The sequence below is a fragment of the Alligator mississippiensis genome, chromosome 1 (assembly GCF_030867095.1).
Source record: "Alligator mississippiensis isolate rAllMis1 chromosome 1, rAllMis1, whole genome shotgun sequence".
Classification (NCBI taxonomy): domain Eukaryota; kingdom Metazoa; phylum Chordata; order Crocodylia; family Alligatoridae; genus Alligator; species Alligator mississippiensis.
This window is the reverse complement of record NC_081824.1, coordinates 111,440,727-111,454,663: the sequence shown is the minus strand read 5'-3', so window position 1 is coordinate 111,454,663 and position 13,937 is coordinate 111,440,727. Positions and strand designations below refer to the sequence as shown.

Sequence of the window (13,937 nt, the reverse complement as noted above, 5' to 3'; positions counted from 1 at the left end):
GTTTCACTTTGTAAAATTATTCTTGTCACTATACATTCAATCTTTGATGTTATCTCTGTCATTTAAGCCTAAACAGAACATCTGCCTCTCAACATTTTATTAGACTCTTGCATAAATATAGCAACTCTCTCCCTGCCTGCATCCCCCCCCCCTTCCGGATCCTTACCTTGAATCTCCTTGTTGTTTTGCTTTTGAAGAGCACCAACTGCTATATTCCTCCTGGTTTGAATTTAATTCTGCTTCACTTAATTAGGTTCTCTAATCTTGCTAGCTAACAGTCATTTGTTCCCCAGTATATTTCTTTATTTGTCATCTGTGTAGGCCCTCCCTATGGTTGCCTATGCTTCAGTGTTAGCTGGAGTCTAAACCTTTTTGGGGGTATTTTACTGTAGGATGCTCTGTTGCTACTGCTGAAAATGAAATCACAAACCATATATAATAAGTTATGATTCCATTCCTCCATCTGCCATTTTGTGGTTTCCTGTTTAACTTCCATAAAAATTGCTTTATCATATTTTTTGTCTTGCATTCTACCCTACCCTATATGTACTATCTCAGTAGCATTCCCTCAAAGTAGGGTTGGTTTGTCTCTCTTGTTTGAAGGGTTGAGTTAATTTGTGTTTTGTTCTGTGATTTATACCAATACAAAATAATTGAGTCAAATCACGATTTATTAAAATGAAGCTTTTGAATTTATTGCATTGACTTCAGTGGTCATGGCATCTATGATGAATACTAAAGGAATACAACCAAAAAATTATTGCTGTTAATATGTAGGCTGGTTCAATAAGGAAGAATCCCAGTCTGACTTAAAAGTAGTTAACTGTTGTCTAACTTAATGATCCTTTCCCTTGTTTTCTTGAGTATATAATAGCACTTATAAATTATGATAGAATTAAAGTGCTCTGTAAATTTGACTTAGGCTGAGCAGGAAAGCTTTGGGATTTTTCTTGCTCAATTTCAACCTGACATGTATGTTGTACCACTCACTAGTCAAGTGATGATACCATATTCCACTCACTAATCAAGCTGATGTAGACATTGCTTTTTCAAAGTTTCTATTTCAGAGAATTTTGTTAATTTAATGAAATTCTGCATTCAGAGACCAATGCTTTCTCTTGAACACATTTTTACACTTTAAGCATGTGCTAGACCCACATCAAATAAAATGACTAAAGTGATTAGGAAGGCAATTAGAAAATCTTTCTGTGACATGGAATTTTATCTGCACAAAGGTGTTGGAGGTGGTACTGCTGAATCCTACATCATGTCCACCCACCATCTGGCATAAGGGAAAAACGTAATTTGGGTGGTAGGAGACTGAGAAGAAAGAGACATTGCAGAGCAAAGCACCACCATACCAACTCATCTACTGGTGTGCAGTATCTGAATGATAACCTTATGTCAGTGGTATAATTTAGGGCTGCCCTTGTGCATGACGTCTGAATCAAGTAACAGGAACTGCTTCCCTGTGACCCACCCTTTTTCTCAAAATTTGTGTACATACCCAAGCATCGGTTTGAATATAGTGAAGAATTAGGATTTTTATCTTTTTAAGCATAGGTGCTGAGCAGTTTAATAAAGAGTTGGCCATGCTGGTTGCTGAGGTGTTTGTAAGCACTTCATTTGTTGCTTTAATTGTCCAATTTGCAATTGTCATTTGCTTCTGCAATAAATTCATGTCCTTCTTCTGGAATACAAGACAGCTAAAACAAATAGGAATAATGTCTATTTATTTTTTACCTTTAAAAAAACATCTACACTGTATGCCACAGATCTACTATATTTTGATGTTTTTTGTGAAATGTAATGCATTTTTTTCTAGAATTTCATTTACTGATAATGGCATGTGTAGTTTCTGTGAATAGGAAGCATCAGGGTGTATGTAGCTTTTGAAATTATTGTGTGTGCAAGAGCTGTGGTATTTTGATATAATTGTCATTTTGATATATTTTTATATTTTGCCAAGACTGTTCAGTACTACAGTAATACAGGCTAGTATCCTTTACCTGTTCATACTTGGAGGAAATAATTGCTGACAGAGTAAGCATCTGACAGAGTTTGTTTATTCATCAAATAGACCATTTTGGACCTGATCAGAGATATTTAAGCCTGGCCCTTCCAGACAGTAACAAATTCACATTTTTAAAGGATGGCACCTGAGAACAGAGGCTATGCAGGGAAGTACATGCATCACAATGGGAAAATTATGAGAGCCAGTATCTTTAGGATATGAAATTAGTAAACTTCATATTTGAAAGATACCAATATTCTACTGGTCATAATAATTAGATCAGGAGACACTTCTGGTCTGGTAAACAGATGCACCCTTGTGAGGGCAGGGAATTATATGCAGAGCTCCCCAATAATCCAATGAATGATGTGTATAAGTAGCCAAATAAGAAACCATACTTAAGCTTTGCCTCAACAGCAAGCATTTGTTTTAGTTTGTTCCCTGGCATAGGAAATTACTTTAGGCCAGTAGACTGAGTAAAACAGGCTAACAGGAGAGATTGCACAGAACCATGACAGAAAGGCAGAAGCTGCTTTCTAACCTGCTGAGCTAAGTAGGAGCTCCATTCTTAGATTTAAGGTGCAGGTAAAATCAGATTATTCTGATATTTTCTTTTGTTTTGTTTATTCTCATATCTGTATCACAACATATGGTTACTAATTTCTTATGTTTGATCTTGTTTTTATAATATATCTTTTTGTTATCTTTTGTAACTTAGCATTGTCAGTGGCAAGTGTGATTTTTAGAATGTTTGACCATACAGACAGACCTCTTCCAAGAAAGGGGGACAGAAAGGGGGAATCTAAATTTTTTGAACACTTATCCAGAAAAGAGCGTGATTCTTTTACCTGGCAAAATCCCCTCTGCTATGAGCTAGCTAGATCTAAGTGACACAGATAAAGCTGAGGCGCCACATAGCTGTTCTCAGTAGTCAAACAGCAGATGGCAGAGAGGGGTTTGGGGCCTGAAGGTGTAAGGAATTAGGGCTGTGTGAAGCTTCAGTTCTTGATTTGATTCGGCGGAGATTTGGCCTGAATCTCCGAATCCGAATTGCTGAATCTCTGAATCTGAATTGAATCAGAGGACCCTTTAATCTCTCCAAATTGAATTGGAACCCTCCAAATTGATTCGGAGAGATTCGGAAAGATTTGGCGATTTTCATATAGACACAGGAGCACAGGGGTGTTCCCAGCGTGCTCTGCAGCAGATCTGAAAGTGGACCTGAAGCACTTCCAATCCACTTCCGGGTGTGCTGGGGAGCATTCAGGGGGCCCCTCCCATGCTCCCTCCCCGGCTTGGTGACTGGTGCCTCCTGGGTCTGCAGAGGCGGGCACCTGGGGTCCCACTCTGGCCAGTTGCTGAGCTGGTGGGGGGACACAGGGCCCTGCCCCCCATGCACTTCTCAGCAGACTTGGAAGTGGACCAGAAGTATTTCTGGTCCACTTCTGGGTTCGCCCCTGAGCACGTGGAAGGCTCCCCCACTCCATGCTCCTGTGGGATGCTCCATGTGGCCCAGCATCGCAGCAATCATGAGCTGCACCTGCTACCTCAAGGTATATAGAAGAAATTTTAAAGCTGTGTCTGTTTCCAAATTGCTGGTTCTCCAAATTGGCATTGAATGTTCAGATTTGGACTCAGCTGGATTGAATCAGGGACAGTGATCCGAATCAATGAATCAAATCACTGCCCCTGATTTGGGCCGAATCTGAATCGAATAGGGCCCGCTTCACACACCCCTATAAGGAATGTGTCTCTGGAGTTGCGGTGTATCACACTATATTTTGTTTTACCTTGGGCCTACATTAAAAATAAGTACTAATTCACTATATTGCAATCATAAATAAAGGAAATGGGCCAGACTATTTAGCTAAAAATTACTATTTGATTTTCAGGGACATAAAATGCAGAATTTAACTATTTATAGGAACATAAAAACCCGCAACTCCTTATTCATTTAAAATGCCATAAAATTCAGTGATAAGGATTGTTATACTTCTTCCTATCAATTATCCTTTTTTATATAAAAAATACAAGGTAATAATATCCGCTGCCTTAACATTTGTGAGCCAAGTAATATTAAATACATGTTGAAACATGACAATTGTTTTATCCTGACAGCATGTGTTGGAAGGTAGGTTAAGAAGAGCCTTTGGTTCTGTTTTCTCTATGAAAAATTCCATTCACAGGAACAAAGGTCTAGAAGGGGCCTTCTGGGCCACTGAGTCCAGTCCCATGCATTCATAGGCAACCATTTGTCCATGAGGATCCACAAGAAAGTTTACTCCGGTACCTCTTGCACAGCACAGCCCCAAAGCAGCTGATAAAAATAATTTGCAATGTGCAAGGAATAAAGGTCAGCAGAGACGAGGATACTTCCAGTGCCTTGCCAGTGTAGTGGAAGGAAGTTAATTAGGTCACACTATGCTCAGATTGGCATTTCCCAACCCATGGGGTGCACCATTCTGGGTGCCAGAGTTATAGAGAGAGTGGGTTGTTATAGACTTCTGTTTTTTGGGAAGTGCACAAGGCCAGGACAGTGCCTCGCTAGCTGTCAGTGGCAGAAGAAATCAGCAGCACAGGAAATGGCAGTAATCCATAGTGGTGGGGAATGTATGGCATGTGGGTAGCCACTGTGGGGAATAAACCGCAATGGTTTGGAAATGCTGGCTTAAATGACTTTAGAAGTGGATTGAGACAAGAAGGCAGAAGACTCCATCAGCTCTTGCCAATCTGACCTGAGGAAAAATTTCTTTTTGACACTAAACTTGGCAATTGGTTTAACTCCTACATACCTGAGCTAGACTCATGACTTATTCATTAGCAGTGGATGGGATAAAAATAAACACTGAGGAAATAGCAGACTTGCATAGGGTCCAAGCTGATACAACTGCGAGCAACGTTAAGAAACTAAGCAAAGACAAACTTGGAAGTAACATCAAGGCAAACATTCTTTTGTTTTATAAGTAAAAGCAAGTGGCATATAAAATGTTAAAGATTTTAAATGAATGTCTTATTATTTGAGAATCAGAAATAGTCTCCAAAATTTCTGAAGTGCTGTCTGTGGGGTGAGTGCCTGAAGCTCTGGAATGCTTCTCAAGTTCTTCAAAAGAAATGTTTTTATCAATTTCTTTATACCACATAGTCCTTGTCACAGTTATTTTCAAGAAATAAGAAAAATGCTGACTTGGAGTATGTAACATTACTTCCTTTGACCCCTCCAGAATGAGTGCTCCAGGGTTATCAATTCAAACAGCAGAGAAGTGAAGGAACCAGGAAGAGCACAGGGTAGAGCCATTACCTATTAACATAAGTTCACATTAATTTTAAATTGAGTTTTTAAAATCTAATTGAGCAGAGTTTTCCAAGATCTGTTCAGAGTGAAGGACATGAATTGAAACAATATAGCTACCGTGAACCTTCTAATGAGCTGCAAGCACTGCCTCTTTTCATTCTTTTCTTTTCTTTTTTTTTTAGAAGTGCCCTGACATTAAAAAGAGCAGTTTAATTAAGAGATCATGTCAGTGCATCTGAACACAGTGACTGGTTAATGGTTTTACTGTGTAAAATATATGCTGAGGTGAAGGCAGGGCATTGGCTTCCACATTCATTTTCTAAGTTCAAGATGACTTACTGGTTGGAGTGTTGAGTCCCTTCCCTTGGTTATTAAAATATAATTTTATACAAAAAATATACACATGAGCTAAACTTTGCAAACTGAGTGGAGAAGCTGAATTCTCTATACTCACTGCAGAAAAGAAACACAAATCCTACTTAATGAATTTGAGCAAACAGTCTAAATCCAGGAAGATAAGGGATAGTAAATCATTAATGCAGGCAGAATAGACAATCCAAGGTTTTCTTATGGAAATAAAATAAATTTGTAAAGCTAGTTAAATTTCTCTGTTGGTAGGAGGCAATTCCTAACTGTTTAGAAGTGCTGCATTATTCAATTTAAAATTAGGAGGACAGTTAATTTTGTTTTTTGAGCATTAAGCATGCAGACAAGCTTAAGCCAGTGAGCCATAACATTTGCAGAGTAAATTATTTTACTTTGTAGGCTATATTGTCAAAGAGCATTTTGAGAGTTTGGAGCCTTGGACTTCAAGACATTTGGGCCAAAATGAAGGACAATACCTTAAGGAAATTTTACCTCTTCAATGAAGAAAAAAATGATGCTTTGATATAGTTTTTTAAATAAACATTTTTTTTTGTTCTTTATGCTCCAGGAGATTAATAAATGTTGTAAAATGCCACTGCTAAACAAAAGAGGAAAATTCATGGAAAGCTTTAGAACCAGTTTTAAAAGCACTCTAACAGCAAACTTTAAATCCCCTATTTATTTATTTATTGCTTTCTACTGATATCTAACACTTTACAGGAATAAACTTGCCAATTAGCTGAGTTATGATACAGTCTACTGTAACACCATATTTAACAGTTTGTCTTTTAGTCGGCATAGTCCATATTAATTATCTCTAGGCTGTTTTAACAGTTTTGTGCATCTTTGGAAATAAAAAACATCATTTTCCCTTCACCTGCTTTATTTTGTTGGGAATATGATCAGAACAGAACTTGTAAATAGCTTAGACCAGAGTTTGGTACAGCTTAGATCTGATGTGCATAGCCAATGGATTTGGCCCTTAGACCTGGGAAACTTTAGCAGAATTCCACCAGGTGAGGGCTTCCATAGCATTTGGTGGGGGGGGGGGGAGGCTTTCCCTATGGTGCCACTGGGTGGTGGGGGACTTTACTTATGACATATCTGGGTGGAAGAGAGAAATGGTGGTGCCGGCAGCAGCATCTGAGTGCTTAATGCTGGCTCACCTTGGACCAAAGCTGGATTATTCCAGTTCATCACCACAAAAAGATTGCTGACTATTGGCCAAAAGAAATGGAAAGAAACTGCAATGCAATTTATTTATTTTAGTTTCACAAGCTCTCTGGGTAGCCTGCTGTACTGGCTTCCTCATGAGCAGGGATCCTGGTTTTCCCTGATAAAAACTCAAATTCTCTGCTAAAAAAACCAAAATCAATGATAAAAAATAAAGGGCTCCCCCAGCCAAGGTGGTGCCGTGCCCATAGCCCCTGCTCCCACAGCCCTGCCAGAGGAGGTCTCCAGCTCCCAGGGCTATGGACCTGGGTCCGCAGCCCCCTGCCCCCCACTCACGCCCTGCTGTGAGATTGGGCAGGGCAGCTCTTCACCACTACGCACACTCCTGGGGGGCAGGGGGAACTCCCATCCCCCAGATCTATACCAGGGCCTAGGCGCAGGCTGCAGGCTCGGGCTCCTGCCCTGCTTTGCTCCCCCAGGGACTCTGCAGCCCTGCAGTCATGACTCGGTATGGCAGGGAGCAGAGGAGCCGCGTGGGGATCTCCTTACCTCTGTTCTTCCCCCACCCCACTGCCCTGGCAGTGCACCTCCTCCACCTGCTTCTGCTTTGAGGGGCTCAGCCCCGTGTGCAGGAGCCACACAGAAGCTGCTGGCCAGTGTTCCGTGCCTCCCTGTTTCCCTCCCTCATGACCCAGCACAGCTGGGGACAGAGGAGCTTCACAGCGGTCTCACTGCTGTTCACCCTGTGCTGCAGCAGGGCTGCAGCGAGGGAAGTGGCATTGAGCTGTGCCCCTCAAAGCAGCGGCAGTTGCTGGTGGTGTGTCGCCAGGGCAGCGCAAGGTGAGCATCAGCTCCTCTGCTGCCTGCCACACAGGGTCATGCCTGTGAGGCTGGGGAGGCTTCAGGTGAGAGAAGCAGGGCGGAAGGGAGCAGTGGAGCCACGCAGAGAAGCTGTTCACCCCTGTTCCCTGCTGCCCCACTTCTTTCCCCCGGGGCCTTTCCAGCTCAGTGGGTGCGATCCGGCATGGCAGGCAGCAATGGAGTCGCGCAGGGATCCCTTGCCGCTACTCCCCCCTGCTGCCCTGGTGGCACACCACTTGTGTGCAGGGCTGCACCCCTAAAAGCCATGGCAGGCACTGGAGGCGCATCACCAGGGCAGTGGAGGGGGAAGAGTAATGGTGAGGAGATCCCCACATAACTCCATTACTGCCTGCTGCACTGGATCATACCTGCAGGGCTGAAGAGGCCCTGGGGGAGAGAAGCACAGTGGCCAGAAACAGCAGCTAGCAGCTTCTCTGTGCAGCTCCACTTCTCCCTGTGCCCTGCTTCTCTCTCCCAGGGCTTCCCCAGCCTCGCAGGCATGACCTGGTGCAGCAGGCATCAGAGGAGCCACGTGAGGATCTCCCCACTCCTACTTGCCCTGCACTGCCCTGGCGACATGCCTCCGGCACACAGGGCTGCAGTAAGTGCAGCGGCGTGGGGCTGCACCCCTCAAAGCAGTTTCCCCTAGCCAGCTTCCCCCTCAGCCCTGCCAGTGCTCCACTTCTCACAGGCTTCTGGAAGGAAAGTGAGCCTGATCCAAGTCTGATCCAAAGTGGATGAGTGTGAGCCTCAGACCCTGCCCTTCCCTCCTTCTCCCTCCAGGCAGGGTTTCCCACCCTTTCTGCAATCAGCTCTTGCACGCTGGAACTCTGTCCGCCAGCAGAGCTCTTTGCAAAGTGGGAAATCCGCAAGTTTCTCTGCTAAAAGGGAAAATTTGTGTGTTCTTTGATACAAACAGGAAATCTATGGTTTTCTCTGTTACAACTTAAGACCATTGCTCCTGTCATCTCCCAGCACTGAGAACTACCCTTCAGGTAGTTGAAGGCTTCTTTTAAATTACCTCTCAATTTTCTCTTCTCCAGACCAAATAATCCCAGTTCCCTCAGCCTGTCCTCAGAAGTCATGTGCCCCAGACCCCTAACCATTTTTGTTGTCCTCCCCTGGACTGTCTCCAATTTGTCCACATGCTGTCTGTAGCGGGGGTCCCAAAACCGGACGCAGTACTCCAGATCTGACTTCACCAGTGACGAATAGAGGGAGAGAATCACTTCCCTCGATCTGCTGGCAACACTCCTACTAATGCAGTCTTTCTGGCAACAAGGGCACACTGGTTCATATTCAGCTTATTGTCCACTGTAACCCGCATGTCCTTTTCTGCAGAGCTGCTGCTTAGCCAGTCAGTCCCTAGCATGTACTGATGCACGGGATTATTCTGTTTTAAATGCAGGATTTTGTGCACTTGTTCTTATTAAACCTCATGAGATTTCTTTTGGTCCAGTCCTCCAATTCATTGAGGTCTCTCTGAAACCTAGCCCTAGCCTCCAGTGTATCTACTACTCTCCCTAGCTTGGCGTCAACTTCAAACTTGCTGAGGGTGTACTCCATCCTATCTTCCAGGTCATTGATTTAGAGAAGGGGTGGTGGTTTTAAAGGGGGCAAAGCTATTTGAGTCCATTTTGTAGTATTTCAGACCAGTGTCTGTCTCTTTTTTCATAAATTTCATAGACATTAGGGCTGGAAGGGACCTCGGAAGATCATCGAGTCCAGCCCCCTGCCCAAAGGGCAGGAAGTCAGCTGGGGTCATAGGATCCCAGCAAGATAAGCATCCAGTTTCGTCTTGAAGGTGTTCAATGAAGGCGCTTGAACCACCTCCGGTGGCAGGCTGTTCCAGACCTTGGGGGCTCGGACAGTAAAGAAATTCTTCCTTATGTCCAGCCTGAAACGGTCTTGTAGTAGTTTGTGACCATTCGACCTCGTCATCCCTTGGGGTGCTCTGGTGAACAAACGTTCCCCCAGAGGGGGAAGGTATATTTTTGTTGGAGGTATATTTTTTTCTGTTTGTATTCAAGTATATTTTCCAATTTTCTCTTTGTCTAAGCTATGCCTATGGGGATAGTGTTTGAGATTCAACAGTTGACACAGTGCCATCTCTGGCATAACAGCAAAAAAAGGAAATTAAATTGGTCTACACTATATAAACTTTTATCATGAAATAAATGAGTCAGTCCAATAAAGCTGCTGTTGATAAAGATGATGGAATTGTCTTCATACCATTTTCTTGGTTTGAAGGAAGCTGAAATCTGTCAGGAGCATATAAGTGGTAACTTTCACAGAAGTTGTAATGGGTGTGGGAATGGTGCTTTTTCACTGCTGTAATATTGAAACTGTAAGAATACTAAGATGTGTATTCACTGTTGTTAAAATGTTCATTTTAACATGCTCTGACACTGGCACAAACTGATTATTTTACAGCCATACTTTTTCATTAGGAGATGCTAGATCTTCATACTTCTGCATTCTGATCATAAATGATGGAAATAACATCAAATGTTCTTGTACATACCAGAAGCCCAGCAAACATATCTGTGCAGCCTTGAGTCATCTCCTTTCCTTGTATTTTTTTCTTGTCACCAACTTTCTTTAGTTTACGTTTCAACTCCTGCCTCAGTAGCGTAGCAGTATTGCTTTATGTTGTATACAGAACATTTGATCGCAACTCATTTCTTGGGGTAGTTAGGACTAAAAATGTCATGGAGGTTGCACATTTCCACCTAAGGAGAGGGTTAGGAAGGAGTGGACAATGAAGTTACAGGGAAGTTACAGCTGCTGGCGTGGTAATGATGCTGCTGGTGCTCAAGCTAGTTAAAGTTTTCCACAGTTTTTGAGTTTTTATGCTTTTGTGACAAGGGGAAGATCATTTGTTGGCTTTCCTATCAGTTAGAGCTGCTTAAATTTTCTCAAAAATATGTTGAAATTTTGATATCTTTCAAAAAAAATTTAAAACTAGTAAACTTTTTAAAATCCCGTTTTTAAAATATTTTTACAATGCCTCCTTTCCTCTTCCAATGGTAAATTAGTTTTTATTCTAGAGCCTTTAGCCTGTGATACAGATAGTGTTGTGTAGTGTTTCTCCCTTGAATACTATTCTGTCCCGTGAATAATTCCTGCTATTAAGATATGCTAGATGGGCTTAGTGCTTTTGAGCAGATGAAGGGCTCTGGTAATACTATTTATACCAAACCTGTCTCCAGAGTAAAATGCTGTTCAGTTCAAATAGGTGAACTGTTTGCTCTGGCTTCTACCACGGAAACCCAGATTGGAGAAAATGTGTGTGGGTGTTTTAAAATGCACAATTAGTTTCTGTCTTGTCAAGAGGAAATATGTCCTAGTAAGATACTTGTGCATTGGTTTCTCTTTTTTACAGAGGAGAAATGGAGAAGATATCCCTGTTGCCCAGACTAAAAATATCAATCACAGAAGATTTGCTGCTACGTTTAAGTTGCAAGAAGTGACGAAAACTGATCAGGATTTATACCGCTGTGTAACTCAGTCAGAGAGAGGCTCTGGAGTATCCAATTTTGCTCAACTTATTGTTCGAGGTAATGTCACAACTGCTTTAATTTTTATTAAATCAAATGCTCCTAACATTAATGCATTCTGCTTGCACCATTTGCTTAGCTTACAGAAGCCTTGATCTCAAATCATTATAAAACCATTGCACTATAAAAGTACTAAAATCCTCATAAAATAAAATTAAAAAGGGTTGCTGTAAAGTTCCAACAGCTTGGGAATCTAACAAATGCTTTCCTTAGAACCGAGCTCTATGAAAAGCCCTAATCTTACAGTGCATGTAGTATGCCATGCACTGTTCTGCCATCCTACAAATAGTAATAATTGCACTTAAGGAAAATACTGATTAAGATTTACTAAATGTTTTTTACAGATACAGAAGTGCCTTCTTACTCAATGCAACTGGTTAATTTTTGCTTCTAAAAGCTGTTTTCTTAGGCAGCCTAGTGGTATTCTAGAATTAATTGCACTTTTACCTGGGAGACTCAAGATCTAAAAAATTCCTTATACCTTCACCTGACCAAGGACTAGGAATACCATGGTAATTTTGCTCGTGGCATATTTGTACATAATGAAGTTTGCTTGCTTGCAAGTTTGCTTGCATTCCTCAGATATGTTAGATGAATTTAAATAAAAACATGGTTTATGTTTGTAGTTATGAGTGGGCTGGTGAGAGAACTGGTATACAGAAAGCAAGGAAGTAAAACATCCTGGTTTAGTTGAAATGATGCCAGATTGTAGTGACTGATTCTGTCTTTTATCTTGAGATAGACTTTATGCTTGTTGGCCTTCTTGTAGTTTTCAGGTGTATAGCTCAGGGTATTAAATGAAGGGATGCACCTGGTCTGGTTGTGAGAGCAGAGGCCTAAAATATTAATGTCTGTTGAGTTCATTCTGCAGTTTTATTTGCTGTGTGACCTGGAATGCTCTTTGATTAACGCTAGTCACCTGTTAAACTACCTACTTGTATACTAGTAGGTACAATAGTTACCAGGTGCTTATAAGGTCCTTTAAGTGAAATGTGACAGGAAACATCAGAATGTGGCCTGAATATCTAGGCTAGGGACAGAAATTACACATAAACTGATATAAGTGATTGGAAACTAATTCAAATCTGTAACATGACAGAAGTTCAGTGCACATGAACATCTTTCAAAATGGCTGAAACCAACTTAAGATAAACCTGGATGGGAGGTAGTATCAGACATAACTGGTTTAGGTTAAATAGGTTTATTGAACTTCTGTTCCAGATCCCCTCCAGATTCAGGTTAACTCAGTCCCCTAGCATCCCAGGATGCTTTGCACCTCCCCCACAAACCTCCCCTCGTATGGTGGGTGGGCTGGCCGTGGCCCAAGCTTTCTGCTTCAGCTGACTAGGGAGACATGCTCTAGTGTCCTCCGGCTTCTGGCCTGGGCCACTGCAGGCATGTGGCTGCATTTCCAGATTCAAAGGTGAATATCTGTTCACTTGCTTATTGGTTGAATCTACACAGTTTAGATTAACCTGCAAAGATTGAATTGATTCAACCTCGGGCTTTGTGACTGCTTGTACTTAGACAAAACAAGATATATAGCAGAATCACTAGAGGAAATAAGAGGTTCTAGCTAATGTATGCAACAGCAGGTAATATTTTCTAAAATATTACCTGCTGTTGCATACATTAGCTAGAACCTCTTATTTCCTCTAGTGATTCTGCTATATATCTTGTTGGGTTTTTTTAGTTTTTGTGTTGCAAATGTATTAAGTTCTGATTTGACTAACAATTAAGAAATTCAGATTATATTTTGCTATGAAAAGACTGATGATTGCGCAAATTGTTTCTAGACCCTCCCTTTCCCGTCAAGTACAAGAAAACTGTATGAAATAGCTTAATATGAAATAGCTGAAGAAACATTTTGGAAAAAATTAAGTAAAAAATATTGAAGTCTGGAACTAGGAACTGCTCTAGTTTTTCCAATGAAAAATGCTGACAGATTGAAAACTTTGTATCACTGATAGAGAAACTCATCTTTATGACTTAATCATAACTTGATACACATCATTCCAATTAACACACATGCAGTGTCACTTTGTAGATTTTATTACTTTATTATTAATTTTTTTTTATTTTTTAAATGAGTTATTGCCCTTTTTGGCCTTAAAATAATTTTAGCTACTCTTGTTTTCAGTTGTATGTTTTAATTGTTATAACAATTTTTCTGCCTATGCTTTGGTCTGTTTATCAACAGACTAAAGAAGTGTATAGGTTTGCTGTTATATTGAAAAGCAATATACAGTAATATATTTTCTTGTTTGTCTGGATAACCACTAAATAAATCTTGTTAGCCAAAAATATACCCTTGGGGATTAGCTACCCTGGTGTTAAAACTGTACTGAAAATTAACCATAATGACAGGTCCTATATCTCAGTGGCACTTTAAAGCTGACATCCTGCTACATGGATACAAAAGATGGTAATTTTAAAGGAAATTTTTGGGCCACTGATATGAATTGCCTTTAATAAGAGTTGGCATAGTATTGCCCATTGTCAAAGATGACCCAGGGGTAAGAGTTTATTAGTGCATTTCCTCCTAAACTGGAAGTGACAGGGCACGCTTAGGGCCTTTTTGTTGGTGTTTGTAACGAATGAAAATTTCACTGCAGAATTCTCATGCTGAGGAGTATTGATCTACGTGTTCTCACAGCCAGAGGAAGAAGAA

The 13,937-nt window shown here is 41.2% G+C and overlaps 1 protein-coding gene across 5 annotated transcripts in view; it reads left to right on the top strand.

The window, feature by feature from the left end:
* Positions 1–13,937, top strand: part of PTPRK (protein tyrosine phosphatase receptor type K) — a 621,814-nt gene that overhangs the window by 291,184 nt on the left and 316,693 nt on the right. For all 5 annotated transcript variants that reach the window (XM_059712907.1, XM_059712905.1, XM_059712912.1 and 2 more), the window contains one exon: positions 11,092–11,266. In XM_059712907.1, coding sequence (XP_059568890.1) covers positions 11,092–11,266 — 175 coding nt within the window. The remainder of the gene's footprint in view (positions 1–11,091; positions 11,267–13,937) is intronic.